The 20,848-nt window shown below is 29.2% G+C and overlaps 4 protein-coding genes across 6 annotated transcripts; 2 read left to right on the forward strand and 2 right to left on the reverse strand.

Moving 5' to 3' along the window:
- Window positions 1–732: 732 nt before the first annotated feature.
- On the reverse strand, window positions 733–2,431 carry LOC123267227. The gene is made up of 5 exons (XM_044731779.1): window positions 2,337–2,431; window positions 1,620–1,693; window positions 1,316–1,479; window positions 986–1,178; window positions 733–761 (listed from the first exon to the last, which is right to left on the reverse strand). Exons 1-5 carry the CDS (start codon window positions 2,429–2,431, stop codon window positions 733–735), a joined length of 555 nt encoding a protein of 184 aa, XP_044587714.1.
- A 3,259-nt stretch (window positions 2,432–5,690) lies between these two features.
- On the forward strand, window positions 5,691–9,651 carry LOC123266516 (DNA ligase 4). Its single transcript, XM_044730796.1, has 4 exons — window positions 5,691–5,864; window positions 5,947–6,101; window positions 6,477–6,754; window positions 7,495–9,651. The coding sequence occupies exons 1-4, from the start codon at window positions 5,706–5,708 to the stop codon at window positions 9,582–9,584; spliced, it is 2,682 nt and encodes an 893-aa protein (XP_044586731.1). The 5' UTR covers window positions 5,691–5,705; the 3' UTR covers window positions 9,585–9,651.
- Window positions 9,652–13,838: 4,187 nt separating this feature from the next.
- On the reverse strand, window positions 13,839–14,912 carry LOC123266544. Its single transcript, XM_044730845.1, has 5 exons — window positions 14,769–14,912; window positions 14,639–14,704; window positions 14,401–14,433; window positions 14,288–14,329; window positions 13,839–14,224 (listed from the first exon to the last, which is right to left on the reverse strand). The coding sequence occupies exons 1-5, from the start codon at window positions 14,864–14,866 to the stop codon at window positions 14,140–14,142; spliced, it is 324 nt and encodes a 107-aa protein (XP_044586780.1). The 5' UTR covers window positions 14,867–14,912; the 3' UTR covers window positions 13,839–14,139.
- Window positions 14,913–17,604: 2,692 nt separating this feature from the next.
- On the forward strand, window positions 17,605–20,771 carry LOC123266537 (doublesex- and mab-3-related transcription factor A2-like). Of its 3 annotated transcripts, none has more exons than XM_044730836.1 (3): window positions 17,605–17,763; window positions 20,098–20,448; window positions 20,557–20,771. In XM_044730836.1, exons 2-3 carry the CDS (start codon window positions 20,100–20,102, stop codon window positions 20,769–20,771), a joined length of 564 nt encoding a protein of 187 aa, XP_044586771.1. In that variant the 5' UTR covers window positions 17,605–17,763; window positions 20,098–20,099. The 3 variants fall into 3 exon arrangements, with proteins under 3 accessions (XP_044586771.1, XP_044586770.1, XP_044586772.1); XM_044730835.1 differs by having other exon boundaries at window positions 17,605–17,751; XM_044730837.1 differs by having other exon boundaries at window positions 17,605–17,750; window positions 20,094–20,448.
- Window positions 20,772–20,848: the final 77 nt, after the last annotated feature.

Consider the following 20,848-nt stretch of genomic DNA (forward strand, 5'->3'; position numbering starts at 1 on the left):
TACAATTATAAATATATAATACTTAATAAATCCTTCTATTAGTGTACAGTCGACCATTTTTGAATTTTATAAAAAAATTATGTAGTTATAGAAAATTGTTTTTAAAAAAATGCATTTACAGTTTCTATACGTTACATTTTGTTCTATGATAATTTATTTATTAAAAAAATCCTGATAATTATCAAATGTTAATTTCACGGTCATGATAAAAAAGTAGATAATAAAGAGAAAAAATTTTGAACCAAAAAAGTAATTCTTAAGAATTTGCCTTGAATCAACCAGAAAAATTCTTTAACAAAAAATAGTTGAGTTAATTTTACTTGATTAAAGAATTTTTATTTTTTATTCATGATCAAACTTTTAAAAATTAGTTTTCTTGGTTCAACATTTTTTCTCTTTAATCAACTTTATTTTTTAATCAGTCTAATTATCTATCTATTTAATTAAATCTTCCGACGTTATTTTTACCGACTTTAAGACGACTGATTAATTTTTGAATTTGCAAACGCATCAAGGACCGATTGCAATCCAATACTTTGATAACTGTATTCTAGAGTCCTCGCCAGGATCATCAGAATAAAAAAGTGACTAATTTAACAGGTTAAACATACACCTTTCATAAAATTACAGTAAAAATTTATCTTCTTTTAATTAAGTTAAATATTACAATCTAACGCTTTTGGTTTTTAATTATACTAAAAAAACTTGGAAATAAATTACAGTTTAAAAAAGTTAAAAATACGGTTTAATAGCAAACCAAACTAAAAAGTAGAAAATAATTTTGAATAAGTTTTAAATAAGAGTAGAGTGATTAAAAAAAAATTAATTTTATTGTAAAAAATCGTGGGTGCTTTTTAAGATATTTTTTTAATAACTACTTTTAAAAATTTCTACCAATAAAATATTTACATAAATTTAATCAAACACCCTCGCTTTTTTTACAATAAAAGAAATTTTTTCACTCTATTCTTATTTTTATAATTACCTCCAGCTGCAACTCCAGACACAATATTCGGCTGGTTCAACCTGGGAATATCTTTCATAATCTCTTTAGCTTTCTTGGTGCTTAATAGACGCAAAAAAGATGGACTTTCTTCATTAATTTTAGTCTTTAATTGCGACACATGATTTGACGTCAGTGCAACAATATCTTTTGCTTTTTCCAGCAGTCCTGAAATCTATAGAAGAATTTTTTTTTTAGAATAAAAACAAAATTAAAGTCACTGATAATGATTAATAATAATAACAATAATAATAATAATAATAATAATAATAATAATAATAATAATAATAATAATTGATTAAAATATCTTACTGCATCAACAAAAACTCCAGAAGTCGCTAAATCAACAGCTCCAACTAATAAAATATAAATGTCACCTGTTAGTGCGTAAAGAGTTGATGCATATCCGCTAGTAGACGGTCTTGTAATTGTACCCACTATTTCTGATTTATGTAATACACTTTCCTTGATAAAATCTGCAATTAAATAAATTAATTGAAATTAGCAATTTTTAAAGTATATTTTAGTTAAAAGTACATTTTAATTTTTTAGTTTCAAGTTTCTGAAAATGTAAATTGTAACTAAAAATTACAATTGTTAAAAATAAAAAATCTACCTGTCAATAAATCAGTTTCGATGACAATTAAAGAATTTATAGTTGTAATATCTTTGATGTCAATTTTGAAAATTCTGAAAGCAAAAAAAAAATATTAGATGAAAAAATTATGATATTTATGTATAATGTTAAAGTTAGCCGAGATCTAACAATTTTTTTTTTTTTTTTTTCAATCAAGTAAATTAAGACAAACAATATTTTTTTAAAATTACACGTGTATTTTTTCAAACTTTCTGTATGTGAAATTTTTCCTTTTAATTTTTTTAAAATAATTTTTTAATATAAAATTTTTAAGAGGTTGGCTAATTTAGTTTTCATTATTTACATGAATATTAATTTAGCAGATATTTGATAATTTTAATAATTTTTGTAACAAATAAATTATTATAAAAAAATTTTTTTTTTTTAAATTGTCATCTAGAAATTTAAAAAAAAAAAAGATACCATTTTTTATAAATAATTTTTTGGAACAAATTTGTTAGTTAAAAAAAATTAAAAAATTGTGACTCGAGAGCTAAATTTAATGTGATAATATTTACAATCAGCTGACATTTAACATTTTTTTTATTTTTTTTATTACAAATAAATTAATTTAAAAAAAATTGCATTTTTCATTTTTCAAAATTCTGAGCAATTTGATAAGAAAATTATGAAATATTTCTTAATTAATTATCATGAAAAAATTTTCGGTGAATTAATTGAATAATAATTACTTACGATGAGTTATCAATATTTTCCTGAGTATCATCATCTTCTTCGGACCAAAATGCTCGAGAACTAGGATAGACTACTTCACCAAAAAGGCTCGACATTTTCTTAGATTAATTTATAATAAAATAAAATTTTTGACTGATAAAAAATAATTAACAGTAGAAAATATCAAGTAAATAAATAAATAGGTTAGAATTTATTGGTCAGTGTGTGATGAATGGGTTTTTTGTGTTTCTATACTGCGACGGTAGGTGGCGGCGGGCAAATTTCAAATGTAGTTGTAAAATGTAAATTAATTTAGCAGATAATTAATAATTTTTAGAACTTTTGTTGACAAATAAATAATGGCAAAAAAAATTGACATGTAGAAATTTTAAAATATTAAAAATCCAATTTTTTTTAAATAATTTATTAGAAATAATTTAATTGTTAAATAAAATTAAAAATTGGTCAAGTGACAGCTAACTTTAATATCATAGTTGTTAAAAGGTAGTGCACTATATATTAAATAATATTTGCAAGATTAATTAACAGCTAATAATGTTTATATGAAAATAAATTTAGCAGATATTTAATAATTTTTTTTTAAATAAATTATAATTCATTATAATTTGCCATATATGGCAAAAAAATTAGAAAAAAAATTGACAAGTAGAAATTTTAAAAAATAAAAAATGCAATTTTTTTAGTCATTTTTTTGAACAAATTTGTTTATTAAAAAAAATTAAAAAATTCTTTAGCGACTGTTAACTTTAATGTCATATTTATTCACTTATTTAATTACATAATAATAGTTAGCGTCTCATTAGAATTAGTTAGGTCACAATGCATATGTAATAATAAAATAACTATAGTCTTTTTAATAATAATTGTAGAATCACGCCACAGCTATGGTATCTAAAAAGGCGGGAAAGTTCCCAAGTCTTAATTCGTCAAGAAATCTGCCGCAAGGATGGCTCTTTGGACATCGGCGATGATGAAGAACCAGGAGAGCTTTCTACGTAGGTTAAGATCCAGGTTTTGGTTCCATAGGTGCTGATAGTGGATGCGTTTGCTACGTAAAGTGTGAGTGGATTTTTATTTAGCTTGTCGTTCACGTGACTGAAAGAACAAGATGACATTGGATATTATCCCAGATTATAGTGATATCTGTGGTGAAAAAAAATTCTAGATAGTCTAGAAAAATCCAGATTATTCTGTGTGATATCTGGATTATACTCATTGTAATCTGGATTATACTAGCTACTATCTGAAATTTTTTTTTCACTCAGTATAGTTTGGGATTTTTTTGTTGGTGTTGAAGTCGTAGTTCTTGAGACAGTAGTTTGTTTTTGCTGTCTACTCACTGTTCCAACTGTTGATAGCAGATCTAGATTCCCGCGTTTTTGGGTTTGGCTGGGCCGAACTTGCATGGCTGGACGCATTTTCTCGATTGGTTTCCCCAGCGGCTGTGATAGTGGCAGTACCCATTGTGATTGGGTGTCAAGGACCTGCTCCTGGAACGCGATCTGCGGTAATCTTGTTTAGATCTGGAGTTGCGTTGGCTCTGATTTTTGATCAGCTGTATGTGTTGTTGTTGCAGAAGTTTAATTTCAGTTAGTTGCTTTTGTACTTGCTGTTGACTTATTAGGAAGTTGTTAAGGTCTAGTTGATAGCTTTTTAGGGTCATCTGAAGAGCCTGGAATTGTAGATCGAACAGTTTCTGAACAGCTGACTGTTGTTGATCTTTATGGTGTAAGGCGAACACGGAACTGCTGCTCATGTTGAGAACTCGGTATGCAAATTCCGCCAAGCTGTTGAGGTTCAGGTTGGGTGATAACAGTAAGTACGGACGTACGCTTGCAGGAAGGCGTTCTCTCCAGACCTGGTGCAGATCCTCGTCTCCCATTCGACCTTTGACGAGTTCTCACATTTCACGGAGAAGCTGTGAAGGTTTTTTGTCACCCAGAGTCATGTCTCTCAGGATTTTGCGTAATTGGGTTTGCTTAGAATCAGAAAAGCGACTTAAAATTGCGTTTTTCAGTGTTAGGTATTTATTTTGGAGTGGTGCGTTTCTGATAATGTCCCAGAGCTGCAAAGAGATGTTGAGCGGTAGTGCTTTTAAGATCTGGCTGTATTTTTGGTTGTCGCTGGTGATACAGTTAGCAGCGAAATCAGCTTCAGCAATGGCGAACCATATTTCAGGAGAGTCCGAGGTGAATTTTGGTAAGTTGAGGTTCACAACGAACACTTGTTGGGAAGGAGCGGTCGGCTGTGAGTCACTCGGTGGTAAATCAAAGTCAAGTAAGGACTGAGTATGATCGTCTGCTGGGTTGCCGTTATTTGGAAACATCGTGTCTTTTTGCGCAAGTGTTTGAAACATGTGCTTTTAGGTTACCGGCGTCAGTTGCTGGTTGGATGCATTCGCACTAATTAATTCTTGCAAAAAACAAATAAATCACGTCGGAGTTATCAATATGTAGTTGTTAAAAGGTACTACATTATTTATTAAATAATATTTGCAAGATTAATTAACAGTTAATAAATGTTTATTCACTTATTTAATTTTAATTAATCCCATAATAAAATTGAGATGAAATGTATGTGAAACCAATTTATTCGTGATGTGATTGGTTGAAAATATTTATTCTCATTCTGATTGGTTGAAAGTGAATATAATATACATAAACTACACATAAATATATCATGACCATAAATATGAGGCGCGCGCAAATTTGAATTCTAGTCCCATAATAAAATTGAGATGAAATGTATGTGAAACCAATCTATTCGTGATGTGATTGGTTGAAAATATTTATTCTCATTCTGATTGGTTGAAAGTGAATATAATATACATAAACGACACATAAATATATCATGACAATAAATATGAGGCGCGCGCTTGCGCGCGCAAATTCAATTCTAGTTATATAAATAATAGTAAGCGTCTTATTAGAATTAGACAGGTCACAATATATATGCAATAATAACCATGGTCTTTATAATAATAATAATAATAATAATTGTAGAATCACACCACAGCTATGGTGTCTAAAAAGGCGGGAAATTTTGAGTACGAGCGTTTCCCGTACCGACGACTGGCACTTTGGTCGGTTTAGTAAAACTTATGGCCGATGGCAGCGTGAACAAGGCGGCAAAAAAGATTAAAATTTTCCATTGTAAAAAATTAATTAAAAAAAATATTAAAAATTTTCTTGGTAATTTATAATTATTATAAAAATCAAAAATTAATTTTCAATGATAATTTTTATTATAAATTTGATATAATAAAATTTGTTTTAAAATTCCCCGCTTTTTTCAAAGCCGCCATTTTTCTAATCAGCTGATTTGTGTTTACAAAACATAAACTCGTGTCTGATGAAAAATAAAAAAAAAATGGTATCACTAGCATCCAAAATTAAATTTAATGAATTTTGTAATTTATTAGAAGAAATTTTATCAGCTTCACCTAAAAATAAAGTTAAAATCTTGACAGATTTTTTGAATAAATGTCGGGAGGTTGGAAAAGAATTAAAAGATGAAAATCCTGATGCGGTAAGTTATTTTTATTTATCTTGATACATGCATTTTAATAATAATAATAATAATTTTATGAGGTTTATAATTTTTTTTTCAGGATATTTCGCTATTCCCAATAATGAGATTATTATTATCAACAAAAGACCATGAACGCGGGCCGTATGGTTTGAAAGAAAAATCTTTGGGAATTTTATATGTTAGAGTTTTTTGCCTTGGTAATTCTGATGATGCTAAACAAATTATTAATTACAGGTATTGACATTATTATTTATGATAGTGAAATTGGCGATCATTTGACAATTTTTTATTTTTTTTCATTTTAATTTTTTTTTGCCATATTTTTTAACAAAAATCAGAAAATTTTCAAGTGTCATAAAGATATGTAAATTGTTTTTTAATTTTTATAACCTCAAAATTGAAGAAAATAAAATCCGGTGACAAAATAATTTTGAGTTTATAGATATTATTGTCAGTATTATTTATTAAAATTTTACACTAAGTGTTATCAATAATTATTAATTAAAGTCTTGAATATTTAAACTCTTTTTTTTCAATTAAATAATTAATTTCTTCCAAAGACTAACATTGTTAAAAAAAAAATTGATTCTAAATTTCTTCACTTTACAGGGAACCAACGGAACAAAAAACGCCATCTAGCGGCGACTTGGCAGGAAAAATCTACTGGATCTTGAAACGCCGTCAGACCAAAAACATCTGTAAACTATCAATCGAGCAGATAAATTCTCTTCTCGATAAAATTGCAGAAAAAAATCGGCAGAATAAAAGCAAAGATCCTGAGTTTATTCGTATAGCCCAACAATGCAGCGCATTGGAAATAAAATGGCTAACGCGAATAATTTTAAAGTCCATCAGAATAGGGGTAGGAGAAAAGCAGATCTTAAACGGTAAGCTATAATTTTCTGATACTGTTTTTAATAGATACCTAACAATTTTTAAAATTTTTATGATTATTAAAATACAATGAAAAAAATTTTTATAATAATTTGTTATAAAAATTTCACCAATCGTCTGCGATTTAATTTTTTTTTGAAAAGTTTATGTATATATATGTTATTATTTTTAATTATGAAGGTTATTATCATTTCTTCTTTATATTTTAGTCAAAACAATTGATAGTTATCTTCAAATTAACAATTTTAGGTTATAAATCTTGTTTTTAAACAATACTAAATCATAACAGCCGATGATAAACGAGAGGTTCCAAAGTTAACCGAATTATACAGTAACATAACCTCAATTAAAACAATAATTCCAACATAAATTTCACATAATAAATAACTTGCATGCTCTGTTTAAATTTTTTTTTCTAATTTATTTTATCATTTGAACATAAATTTTTATTGATAATAAATTAATGCAAGTTTGCATATATTTTCATGCTTATGATATATTTGACCAATCACGTTACGAATAGTTTGCAACACATATTTTTCATTTTAATTTTATTATAAAGACTAGAATTTAAATTTGCGCGCGCCTGATTATAAACTTGGCATATATCTTCATGCTTATGATATATTCGACCAATCGCATCACGAATAAATTGGTTTCACATACATTTCATCTCTATTTTAATATTAAGATCCTAAATCCAAATCAATTTTATTTTTTCAAAAATTTTCAGCTTACCACCCAGACGCAGAATCCCTCTTCGGCGAGCAATCGAACCTCCGAGAGGTCTGCGACACTCTACATAACCTAAAATACCGCCCCAAAAAGACTTGCAACATCTGCGTGCTCTCCCCATTCAAACCGATGCTCCTCGAGCGCTTTTATATCGAGCGTATCTCCGAGCTCTTTACCACAACGCCATCTTACATAATCCAAACAAAATTCGACGGCGAAAGGAGCCAGCTGCACATGTCTAACGGCAAGTTTAAGTACTACACTCGCCACGGCTACGACATAACCAACCACCCAAGTTTCGGGGATTCCCCGCTTTCCGGTAACCTAACCTCCAAAATATCTTCCCTTCTAAACCCAGAATGCCGCTCAATAATCCTCGATGGCGAGCTTATGGGCTGGCACAAAGAAAAACTTTGTTTCGGTTCTAAAGGTATGAATTTTGACGTTAAAAAACTAACCTCCAAAAGCGTCCATCAGCCATGTTTGATGGCCTTCGACATAATTTTATACAACGACAAGCTATTGGTCGACTTACCTTTAAAAGAGCGATTGAAAGTCTTAGAGAGCGCTTTTACGCCACAAGACGGCGTCCTGATGCGCAGTAACAACACTCTAGTGACTTCCTCTGACCAAATCCGCGAAATTTTCAACCAAAGTCTTGATAATTACGACGAAGGGATAGTAGTAAAAGATTCGTTAGGAATCTACAAGCCGAATTCCCGCGAGGGTAACAAGTGCTTTAAAATAAAAGCAGAATACTCTGACAATTTAGTCGAAGACATAGATTTACTGATAGTTGGAGGTTATTACGGACAAGGTAAGTACTCAGGAATGTACAACAGCTTCCTGGTGGCGCTAGTAGTCCCCGGGCCTAGTGAAGAAACAAGGAAGTTCCAATCCGTCGTTGGAGTAAGTTCTGGGATTCCCCGGGATAAACTTAGAGAGTTAAACGCTAAATTTGCGGAGAGTTGGACTAAAGAGCGGCCATCTTGTGTAGTAGGGCCCAGTAAGGACCCACCGGACTCATGGCTGCCTCCGGAAAAGTCTATAGTGCTCCAGATCAGAGCCAGTGAGTTGATTAAATGCAAAACTCAGCCTACTAGGTATACTTTGAGGTTTCCGAGGGTGAAGAAGGTTAGGGAAGACAAACCTTGGTACGACGCTTGTACGATTACGGAATTTAATAACTTGATAAAGCACCGTGGAGTGGTTAATAAGCTGACCAAAAGGCATGCTACTGAAGAAGACGAAAAATGTCTGCCCGCCAAGCGGAGAGACACTGAAGCTAAGTTTATTAAGAGTGTTAAGATGGATGAGAAGCACTTTGGGGTTAGGGCAGCTGATGTTCAGCGCAAGACCCGACTGATGGAAGGGAAGGAGTTCTGTGTTATCAACGGAGATGGTAAGGTCGGTAAGGAAGATTTGGAACGGATTTTGCTGGAACATTCGGCCAAAGTTGTTCAGAACCCGGGAAGAAATACTTTTTGTGTCTTGATAGGAGATGAGAAGATATTAAAGGCAAGGAATTTGATTGAGTGCGCTAAGTATGATGTTGCCAAAATTTCATGGATTGCTAGAGCGACTAAGGAAGAAAATTGGGGAAGGTTGGTTGAGTTTTTTCCATGGGAAATGCTGGCGATGCGCAAGGAGACTAGAGACAGGTTGGAGGTTATGTTTGATGAGTACTGGGACGGGTTTTTTGTTGACGTGGATTTGGAAAGTCTAAAGCGCTCTTTGGAGAGAGCGGAGGATCTTGAAGACTGTAGAGAGTTTGAAGAAGAAGACTATAGAGAGTTGGAAGAAGAGTGCAGGGATTTGGAGGTTAGGGTCTTTGAGAATGTGGTCGGCCATTTTGTTGAAGATGACTGGTTGAAGAAACCGTTTGTGTTTTTAAGAGGGAAGATTTGTGAGGAGATTGATGGAAATACTACCCATGTTTTTGTGGGGGGAAATTGGGACAGAGAGAGTGTTTATAGGAAAATTAATCAGTCCGGGAAAAATTTTATTAAGGTGATGGATAAAAAGTGGGTTAGAGAGTGCCTGGACAGAGGGCGTTTGTTACCAGAAAATGATTATATTGTACAATAAGTATTTTTGTATGTTGATAGTAAAGTTGTTGTATAAAAATAAAAATTATTTTAATTAGTTGGATGAATTATTGGGAGTAATTAAGTTTTTTTGGGGAGTATAAAGAGAGCCATTCACTCTTTGTGCGGTCTGAGTAATGCAAAGAGACCGCAATAATTAACTTTGCTGGTGGGATTTGTTTGTATATTATAACACTGAAATTATTATAAAGTTATTTTTAAAAAATTGTATTCATAATTTTTACATCCCTTGTTGAGAATTGTTTTTAATTTTTTTTTTTTTTTTTAATAATTATTAATTATTAATTACCGTAACTCTTCTTCTTTTCTGCTTCACAGCATTATTTAATTTTAAAAATGCTTACTGTAAGGCGGTGTGTAAAATTTATAAAGAAAAAGCAAAAAAGAAATTTAGTATAGACCGGGTAACGCAAATTGTAGAGTAGCCGACATATATTAGAAAATTCTGGGATCGAATCTCAGTCTGAGCTATCCAGATTTTTTCCCTTAAGGAAAGTAGAATTGTGATAAAGATTCAAAAAATTATTAAATGTCTCTTAATTTAATTCCAAAATAAATAAAAACTTATGATAGTAAAATTGAGAGACAAATGATCATTTTTAGAATTTTTTTAACAAATTTGTAACGTTCTTGAATTTTGGGTTTTCCAGATAACGAGTTCTAATAATTTTAAATCCCAGGTTTGGCCTTATCAGGGAGTCGATAGACCCCAGGTGGGCCAGTTGCTACTCAGATAACATGTGCTTGAGCAAGATTTAGTACCAGTGTCTTGAGCAAAACCCCTAGTTGCTAGTGTTTTTTTCTACATGTGGGTCTTACTCAAGTTCATGAAGAAAGAACTGGTTCAAGATTTATATATAACTAGCTCGATATATTGTGCAAGAATATGAGACAAGTCTAATGCAAGGTGCATTGAAAAACTTTCCAATGCATTTTTTGAATCAGAAACTCAGAACAGACACTTACCCATGCCTTGTTCAAGATTTGCTCAAGATCCGTAATTCTCAATAATTTGTTCATTTTTAAAGCATTTGTCAACCAAAAACTAACAGCAAATATTTGCTCAAGATGCATGATGCATTATATATTTTATAGCACTTTTTCCCCTCCACTACTTGAAGTTGTATTGATTCAGTGGTGCTCATTTTAAAATAATTTTGTCTTGATCGATAATACTGTAGGTCTATACTCGAAAAGGTTAAGCTGAATAAGATCTATCCGAACAAAAACAGTTTCACTGTAAGAAAAAATCGCGCCAAGTCCATGTTCATAAGACTATTAAGAAAAAAAAATTTCTTATTTCTTTACAAAAAGATATAAAATAAAAAAATTAAAAAATCCAAGTAACCGATATGATTGTATTTGATTTTCGGAAATTAAAAAAAATTTTATTGTAAATTTGAAAATTAAAAAAAAAATTTTGGAACGTACTTGATGTGCGTCATTGTGTATTTCAATTTTTTTAAAGTCCTAGTAAATAGATTTTACGAATTTCATTAAAAGTTTAATATTTTTCAACCATGCACACTAAATACGTTCCAAAATTTTTTTTTTAATTTTCAAATTTACAATAAAATTTTTTTTAATTTCCGAAAATCAAATACAATCATATCGGTTACTTGGATTTTTTTATTTTTTTATTTTATATCTTTTTGTAAAGAAATAAGAAATTTTTTTTTCTTAATAGTCTTATGAACATGGACTTGGCGCGATTTTTTCTTACAGTGAAACTGTTTTTGTTCGGATTTTAGTATTTTTTGTAATTATGATAAAAATTTACAATTGGTACCAACTTAAATCTCAAGTTGGCTGCATTTTTTATAGCAAACTACCCTCTTGAAGCTACAGTTTATATAAAAACAATTCCAGCGCACCCTGGTGGATGTAGATGCAAGCTGTGAAATGTATTTTCTTAACTGTAGTTTCCCATCTATTGGAAGATTACCATGCATTCTCGAATTATTCAGTCTGTGGCATGTCACTTTTTACATAGAAAAAAAGTCAGGATCGAAATTTTTGAGCTTGCTATAGTTTGTGCTGATAAAATTTAATAATTTCAAGTAGATTAATTATTATAATTGAATATAATTAATTAATATCAGTAAAATAAAGCATGAATTACTGTTATAATATAAAATTTAGGAAGAAGAAGTACCGTAGAATTAAATAAAATTTTGCAACCTCAAAATACCGCTCTGCTTACAGTAAACACAGTCGGTAGTCTCGCGCTCCGTTTACAACGAATTTGAACGGAACTTGGCGCCAGATTCTACCGAATCTGTGGATTGAACAGTTGGTAGTCTGGCGCTCCGTTTACAACGGATTTGAACGGAACTTGGCGCCAGATTCTACCGAATCTGTGGATTGAACAGTCGGTAGTCTGGCGCTCCTTTTACAACGGATTTGAACGGAACTTGGCGCCAGATTCTACCGAATCTGTGGATTGATCCTATAATAAATATAAGAGGCGTAGAATGATTCGAACGTTCATTCGAAAACATTTGATCTTGAGCAAGTCTTGCACAAGTATATTCAGCATGCTTCTGGTGTCAATCTTTCTCAAGAATTGATGTAGTCCACAGATTCGGTAGAATCTGGCGCCAAGTTCCGTTCAAAAATCCCGTTGTAAACGGAGCGCCAGACTACCGACTGTGTTTACTGTAAGCAGAACGGTATTTCGAGGTTGCAAAATTTTATTTAATTATATGGTTCTCCTTTTTCCAAAATGATATATTATAAAAGTAATTTATACTTTATTTTACTGATATTAATTAATTATAATCAATTATAACACTTAATTCACTTAAAATTATTAAATTTTATCAGCACAAACTATAGTAAGCCCAGAAATTTCGATCCTGACTTTTTTTCGATGGGGAATATCAGCGCCACAGACTAGATAAAATGAATATGTGTAGTAATCCTTCCTATAGACACGCAACTACAGTAAAAAAAAGTGATTCGTAGCTTGCATCTATGGCCGCCAGGGTGCACTGGAATTACATCTACATAAACTGTAGCTTCAAGGGGATAGTTTGCAGTAAAAAATGCAGTCAACACGAGATTTAAGTTGTTATCAATTGTAAATTTTCATTATAATTACAAAAAATACTAAAATCCGAACAAAAACAGTTTCACTGTAAAAAAGTCGCGCCAAGTCCACGTTCATAAGACTATTAGGAAAAAAAATTTTTTTTTTTCTTTACAAAAAGATACAAAATAAAAAAATTAAAAAATCTAAGTAACCGATATGATTGTTTATGATTTTCGGAAATTAAAAAAAATTTTATTGTAAATTTAAAAATTAAAAAAAAATTTTTAGAACGTACTTGGTGTGCGTCATTGTGTATTTCAATTTTTTTTAAAGTCCTAGTAAATAGATTTTACGAATTTCATTAAAAGTAAAATATTTTGCAACCACGCACACTAAATACGTTCTAAAATTTTTTTTTTATTTTTAAATTTACAATAAAATTTTTTTCAATTTCCGAAAATCATAAACAATCATATCGGTTACTTAGATTTTTTAATTTTTTTATTTTGTATCTTTTTGTAAAGAAAAAAAAAAATTTTTTTTTCCTAATAGTCTTATGAACGTGGACTTGGCGCGACTTTTTTACAGTGAAACTGTTTTTGTTCGGATTAGTTTATCGATAAGCATCTTCAGATTTTCCCAATTTCCTTACACAATTCTTGAGCTATAATCTGGCCTAAAGTTCTTGTACAAGGCTTGTTCAAGACTTGTCAATTGAATTTGCTACAAGTATCTGGAGTAAGATCCATAGGTAGAAAAAGACCTTAACAACTATCGAAATTGAGATCAAACTTGCTCAAGTCTTGAAAAAGATTGCTATGTGGGTAGGTTCTTTCTTAAATTTTGAGGTAATTGTTAGGTTCAATTAAATTGAAATACAAAATTCTATTCAATTAAATATGTTATAAAAATTTTAGAGCTCGACGACACTGTTATCGGAAACGATTTCTGTTACCTTGTGAAGTGATTAAAATTCTAAGAAATTTAATATTTAATATAATTAATTCATTTTCTTTAATTTTTTAAACTGAGATTTAATGGAAATGTTACAAAATTATAGCAAGAAAAATTTATTAAAAAAATTTTTTAGTTTTTATAACCTCAAAATAAAAAATATTATCATATCAAAATAATTTTGAGGTTATAAGTATTATTGTGCAATATTTATTAATATTTCTTCACCAGAAACAAACCCAAATGTTATTAATAACCTAGTAAAGTAACAGTTGTATATTAGTATCGAAATTTTCAGGGATTTGTACTCGAAAAATGTAAAACCCATGCAAGTTCTAAGGACAGCCAGCCGAAGACGTTAAATAATGCAAAATGTTAAAGTGTGTCACAAGTCACCACACTAAATCATACTAAGGCTCTACTTATAGCCGTGTCACAGTCAAACAGTCAAATGAGACGTTTATTAATTGACTTTGAATATCTGCTACGTTTCTTCCTCACACTCCCCTTTGCTTCTATTTTTCGTTTTGTTATTTTAAACTTGTTATTATTTTCCGCAACAGCATTTATTTCGCGACACTTCCTCTTGTTTTGTAACTTCACATCTCAAGTCACCAACGCAGTTCTCAAATCTAATTGAAATCCAAAATTAAATTTGCTTCCTCATATATTAACATTGTTAATAAATTACTTACACTTTCTTCCTTTTGCAGCCGCATGGATACACAGAAGATCGCCTATCAAAATAAGAAAAATTTTTTCAACTCTTAAAATTATTTTAAAATTATATATTTTTTGTAATACTCACCAGCGATGACACATACAGCGACTTCTTGATTTTCTAAATAAAAAAAAGTTAATGATATTAAAATTTTTCAAATTTTTTACAAGTCAAATTTTTTCTTTCAATTTTATTTAACAAAAAAAATTGTTTTAATTTTTTTTTTGCCATAATTTATTTGTTCAAAAAAGTTATTAAATATTTATTAAGTAAATGTTTATAAATTACAATTGATGATTAAAAATTTTATTAATTTAAAACTTACTCTTCTCCTTTTAAAAGTTGTCTTTTGTGATCTCTCTCAGCTGCAGCGCACAAACATTCAATTCTTCTGAAAAATAATTATTTTTATTAACATAATTAATTAATTTTTTTGTAAATTATAATTAACTTACTTTTCTTTCAAAAAACCACCGTAGACAAAAATTATTGTGAATAAATTCAAGACAAATTTACTTACAAACCAAGAAATACTCGTAGTACAATGAGCCATTTTTTTAAACTGTCAATTTCGTTTTTACTTAATAAAAAATTAAATTATGAAGTTAAGTATTTTTTATGATACTGAAGATATCTGCTAACGGTTAATTTTTTTAATGTCAATTAACTTCAGTATCATTATTCTTGTTAACATTTTTTTTATTAGTGTGAAAATGAGTATTTTTCGTAAAACAATTGAACTTGGTAATTTACTTTAACTAGTAACCTTGCAGTCACTATGTGATTGCCGTGACTTATGAACTATGAATAAATAAAATTTTACTTTACTAAATAATGACTTTTGTTAAAATGCTCTGTACTTTCTTAAATATTTACATTTTTAATTATATAAGCTCATCCCGATGTTACACTTATCAAGAGCTTTCATTTGAGTACCCACATGCATTTTTGATATATTTTTCATATATACATATATATTAGGGTGTACCAAAATGTAACTTTCGTGGAGAACGTTTTAAAATTGGAATTTTGAGTTCCACTTTTAACAGCAGCTGTGTTTGGGAATTTCCTGAGATATTTCAGGTTGAGAGAATTCATTTGATTATTTATAGGATTTTTAACTCGAGATTTAATTGGGCACTTCCGGCCAAATTTTGAATTTTCACCGGAAATACCCAAACTAAGCTTCTTTTAAAAAATTCTATGAAAATCAAACACATTGTCTCACACCAAAATATATCAGGAAATGCCCAAACGCAGCCCCTGTTAAAAGCGGAACTAAAAATTCCAATTTTAAAAGATTCTTCACGGGAGTTACATTTTGGCACACCCTAATATATATAATATATATAAATATATAAAAAATTGATGTGGGTACTCAAATGAAAGGTTTTGATGAGTGTAACATCGGGATGAGCTTATATCTTTAAAAATGTCGATAGTTTACAAGATACAAGGTCATTTGTTAATTATTGACATTTTTTAAGATATAAGCTCATCCTGATGTTACACTCGCCAAGAGCTTTCATTAGAGTACCCACATGCATTTTTATATATATTTACATATTTATATATATAATATATATAAATATATAAAATATATGAAAAATTTATGTGGGTACTCAAATGAAAGGTCTCGATGAGTGTACTGTCGGGGTGAGCTTAAATCTTTAAAAATATCACCAATTAAGAAATGATGTTGTATCTTGTCACCTAATGATGTTATTGAAGATATAAGCTCATCTTGATGTTACACTCATTGAGACCTTTCATTTGAGTACCCACATGATTTTTTTTTATATATTTCATATATTTTATTTATACGATATTTATGAAATATATAAAATATATAAAAAATTGATGTGGGTACTCAAATGAAAGGTCTCGATGAGTGTAACATCAGGATGAGCTTAGATCTTTAAAAATGTTAATAATTCACAAGATACAAGGTCATTTCTTAAATATGTATCTAGAGATAGAATATTTTCGAATATAGCCTAAATACTTATCATAATAAATTGACTATTGGTGAGAATGATATGAAACCTTCAAAAGGCACAAATTCAAATCTAGACCTCGGCTGCCCAATTTTAAAACACAGTAACTGCAAAATTTTTATACTGGATTTTTTTTAGTATTGATGCATTTCTTATGACTTTTGAACCTTAATTTCAAGTATATTTTTTCTTAAAGATATTTATATTCAAATATTTTCTATTCATAAATCAAATTTTTTATCAATTAGGACCGCAAACTTTTTTTTGATAAGGAAAATTTTTTAAAATCTTAAAATTATCAGTTACTGTGTTTTAAAATTGGGCAGCTGACCTTTGCAACGACACTAAAGTTTACTAAAAAAACTGATTTTTTCATATCACTATCCTGGATACAAAATTTTCCTTATTCTCTTAATAATATAGATTATTTTTTTTTATTAAATTAATTTTTTTTTAAGAATAAAATTTCTTTTCATTTCTTAATAATTTATTAAAAGTCTAGTCAGTAAGTCAAAAATTTATGACGTTGACAAGCTGTCACTGAGTATCTTTCTCCCAAAAAAAATTTCTGTCAACAAGTAACTCATTAATTTTTTTTTAAACAAAAAAATTATTAAAAAAAGTTTGCTAACATAATTACAATTAAAATAAATTATTTACAAAGTATCAATTAAATTTTTTTTTTTTTAAGAAAGTAAAATTTGAAATAAAAAAATGAAAGTTAAAAAATATTTAAAGTATAAATAAACATGATATATATAAATTACCAAGATTGAAAGTTTACAAAAGAAGCAATCTTGTTTACGCAACCAAAGAGTTATATTGTTAACTTATTTAAACACCAAAGGATATCCGCTGGTGTATATTAACTAAGAAAAACAGTCGTCAACTAATATTAACCTTTGGCAACATGTATTAGCTCTTTAGTATTACTATAACTATAACTATCAAACCGAAGCATTAACGAGCTCTTAAAGTCTAGTCAGTTAAAAGAATACCATTTGGTACCAGCTGTCAGTCTTATAAAGAATTCTCCCTTTTAAAACTTTTCTTTTCTTTATCAGTGAAGAATATCAATGACCTGATGTTGATAACTTGATTCTATTATTTCTTCTTTAAGATTAGTAATCAAATCATAATTAATGATGAAGATGACAATGTAAAGAATCATGGATTGATTAATAATAAGAAGAAATAAATTTTGTTGATTGATTGCAATAAATGTTAAGAAGAAGGCGGTTCTTATTTATGTTGGCGTGGCTTAGAGAGAATTCATCCAATGGCTTTTACAGTTTTAACACTAAAAATATACAAGAATAAGATAATGTGGAAGGAGAAGTTATACACTTGTTATTTACTTACCAAGTATTTAGAAGATTAACATCTCTTTAATTGTAAGGTACTGTTGTGGAACGCCTGGAATTTATAAAAAATTTTTAAGGTTGGTTTAATTGTGAGTGAAGTTATTAAAAAATGATAATAATAATAATAATGATGATTGATAATGATAATAATCAATTTATTGTTATTAATATTAATAATAATATATATTTTGAAATTTAAATAATAACAATAATAATAATTATAATAATGAAAATTGATTATGATCATCATCATTATCATCAATTATTATTAATATTAATAGCAGCCTTGCAGTCACTATGTGACTGCCGTGACTTGTGAACTATAAATAAATGAAATTTTGCTTTTTTAAATAATGACTTTAGTGAAATTGCACTGTACTTTTTTAAATATTGACGTTTTTTAAGATATAAGACCATTTTGATGTTCCACTCATCAAGAGCTTTCATTTGAGTACCCACATGCATTTTCATATATTTTTCATATATACATATATATAATATATATAAATATATGAAAAATTGATGTGGGTACTCAAATGAAAGGTCTCGATGAGTCTAACATCGGGATGAGCTTATATCTCTAAAAATGTCAATAGTTTTCAAGATACAAGGTCATTTCTTAATTATTGATATTTTTAAAGATATAAGCTCATCCCGATATTACACTCATGAAGAGCTTTCATTTGACTACCCACATGCATTTTCATACACGGAAAAAAGTAAACTGTAATATTCACTCGGATTCCGGTTAATTTTTATAGTTTCAAACAGTAAAGCGGACATTGGGATGGTAAAAATATAAATATTACAGAACTTAATGTAGAAAGTATAAAAGCCACAATTTATAATTTAATATCCAAAATAAGTGATTAGTAGCTGTCACTATAGTAAATAACGACTCTTTCAACTTAAAAAATTACAGTTTCAAACAGTAAAAATTGCCATTTCAATATATAGTCTATATGATGAGGAGAAGGGGAACTCAGATGAAAGAGAAAGGGGTCTCGCTCTGGGAGAATTTAACATTTGAAACAGTAAAAATTATACTTTTAAAATATACATTTTACCAGTCCAAGCAAGTCAATAATTACAGTTTGATTTTTAGCGTTGCGTTTAAAATTTACCATTTTACTTTGTAAATATTGACGTTGCTTGTATTAGAAATTTACTAACTTTATTTTATACTTTTTACATATCATAAGATCATTTTTTAGTCACGAAATGATAAATATCAAAGTCTGAATTCTTAATTATTATGCTTTAACATTTTAGACATTTACATAGCGAATATTACTGTTTGAAATAGTATTTTCTGCCATGTAAAAAGTAAATTGTAACGTTTAAATGGTAAATATTATAAAGTGAATAGTAAAATCACGATTTTACTGTTTGAAATGGTAATTTTTAGCAGTTGATCATTACTTATTATAATTCGACTGTTATTTATTACAGTTTACTTTTTTCCGTGTGTATTTTTCATATATACATATATAAAATATATACAAATATATGAAAAATTGATGTGGGTACTCAAATAAAAAATCTCGATGAGTGTAATGACGGGATGAGCTTTTATCTTCAAAAATGTCAATAATTGAGAAATGATGTTGTATTTTATCACCTAATGATGTTGCTGAAGATATAAGCTCATCTTGATGTTACACTCATCAAGAGCTTTCATTTAAGTACCCACATGCATTTTGATGTATTTTTCATATATACATATATATAAAATATATAAATATATGAAAAATTGATGTGGGTACTCAAATGAAAGGTCTCGATGAGTGTAACATCGGGATGAGCTTATATCTTTAAAAATGTCAATTGTGCACAAGACATTTGTTAAATTGCACCGTACTTTCTTAAATATTGACGTGTTTAAAGATATAAGTTCATCCCGATGTTACACTCATCAAGAGCTTTCATTTGAGTACCCACATGCATTTTAAATATATTTTTCATATATAGATATATGTATTATATATAAAATATATAAATATATGAAAAATTGATGTGGGTACTCAAATGAAAGGTCTCGATCAGTGTAACATCAGGACGAGCTTATATTTTTGAAAATGTCAATAGTTCTCAAGATACAAGGTCATTTCTTATTAATGTATCTAGAGATAGAGTATTTTTGAATGCAGCCTAAATACTCATTATAATAAATTGACTATCAGTGAAAATGATATGTAACCTTGAAAAGGCACAAATTCAAGTCAAGACCTTTGCAATGACACCAAATTTCATTGAAAAAACCAATTTTATCGTATGATTATCTTGGACACCAAATTTTTTATTATTTTCTTAATAACATATATTATTATTATCATTATTATTTTAATTTCATTGCTTAATTTTCAAAATATATATTAATAATAATAATAATAATAATAACAATAATAATAAAATATTAATAGTGATGGAAAAATGCAACGAATTAAAGATAGAACAAAGATTAAGAAGTCCCAAATGCGCTAGATGCAGGAACCATGGTATTATTTCAAGTTTAAAAGGCCACAAGCGATCATGCAGGTGGAAAGACTGTAATTGTCCTTGCTGTTTGTTAGTCGTGGAAAGGCAAAGAGTAATGGCAGCTCAAGTAGCTCTTAGAAGACAACAACAAAGTCAGAATTTAAATTCTAATGGTAGTTTCTTCACTGGAAGTTTCAATTTTGCGGGCCAAAGTGTTGTGAGACGGCTGAAAAATTTCAAGAGTTTCCAGGTTACTAGCACGAGGATCAACTTGCAAAATTTTGATAACCAGAATTGTGAGTATTACATACTTTTTACATCATTTCTTCATTTTCCGAATTATTTTAAATAGTCGCTGGATCTTACCTGAAAAATGTCAGTATTAATATCTTGAAAAATTACAGTTCGAGATTCAATTTTCCGGTTGTCAAATGAAGAAAAGTACTCACCAACGCCAACCTGGACGAGTAACATACCTTCATCTGGAAGTAACTGCAACGAGTCTTTGACCCAGTTGATAGAAACAACTGAGATGAACTACGAAGAGCAGATCAAAAGCGAAGAAAAACCAGCGCCTCGCATATCTTTCAGCGTCGAGTCAATAATTGGCTCGCGGTAGTTTGTTTATTATTTTAAAAATTTATTTATCTATTTACACTATTATAACTATACATATACACAATTTTTAGTTGATAA

The sequence above is a fragment of the Cotesia glomerata genome, linkage group LG6 (assembly GCF_020080835.1).
Source record: "Cotesia glomerata isolate CgM1 linkage group LG6, MPM_Cglom_v2.3, whole genome shotgun sequence".
In the NCBI taxonomy this organism is placed as follows: Eukaryota; Metazoa; Arthropoda; class Insecta; order Hymenoptera; family Braconidae; genus Cotesia; species Cotesia glomerata.

Bases quoted from the DNA above. Each gene is read 5' to 3' on its own strand.
- LOC123267227 (XM_044731779.1), bottom strand. From the start codon at position 2,431: ATGTCGAGCCTTTTTGGTGAAGTAGTCTATCCTAGTTCTCGAGCATTT. The intron at 1,480-1,619 runs GTAGATTTTTTA...ATTTAATTGCAG, and splicing joins CGAAACTGATTTATTGACAG to ATTTTATCAAGGAAAGTGTA. The intron at 1,179-1,315 runs GTAAGATATTTT...ATTCTTCTATAG, and splicing joins CTGGAGTTTTTGTTGATGCA to ATTTCAGGACTGCTGGAAAA.
- LOC123266516 (XM_044730796.1), top strand. From the start codon at position 5,706: ATGGTATCACTAGCATCCAAAATTAAATTTAATGAATTTTGTAATTTA. The intron at 6,102-6,476 runs GTATTGACATTA...TTCACTTTACAG, and splicing joins AAACAAATTATTAATTACAG to GGAACCAACGGAACAAAAAA. The intron at 6,755-7,494 runs GTAAGCTATAAT...AAAAATTTTCAG, and splicing joins AGAAAAGCAGATCTTAAACG to CTTACCACCCAGACGCAGAA.
- LOC123266544 (XM_044730845.1), bottom strand. From the start codon at position 14,866: ATGGCTCATTGTACTACGAGTATTTCTTGGTTTGTAAGTAAATTTGTC. The intron at 14,705-14,768 runs GTAAGTTAATTA...ATTATTTTTCAG, and splicing joins GGTGGTTTTTTGAAAGAAAA to AAGAATTGAATGTTTGTGCG. The intron at 14,434-14,638 runs GTAAGTTTTAAA...TTTTTTATTTAG, and splicing joins CAACTTTTAAAAGGAGAAGA to AAAATCAAGAAGTCGCTGTA.
- LOC123266537 (XM_044730836.1), top strand. From the start codon at position 20,100: ATGGAAAAATGCAACGAATTAAAGATAGAACAAAGATTAAGAAGTCCC. The intron at 20,449-20,556 runs GTGAGTATTACA...GAAAAATTACAG, and splicing joins AAATTTTGATAACCAGAATT to TTCGAGATTCAATTTTCCGG.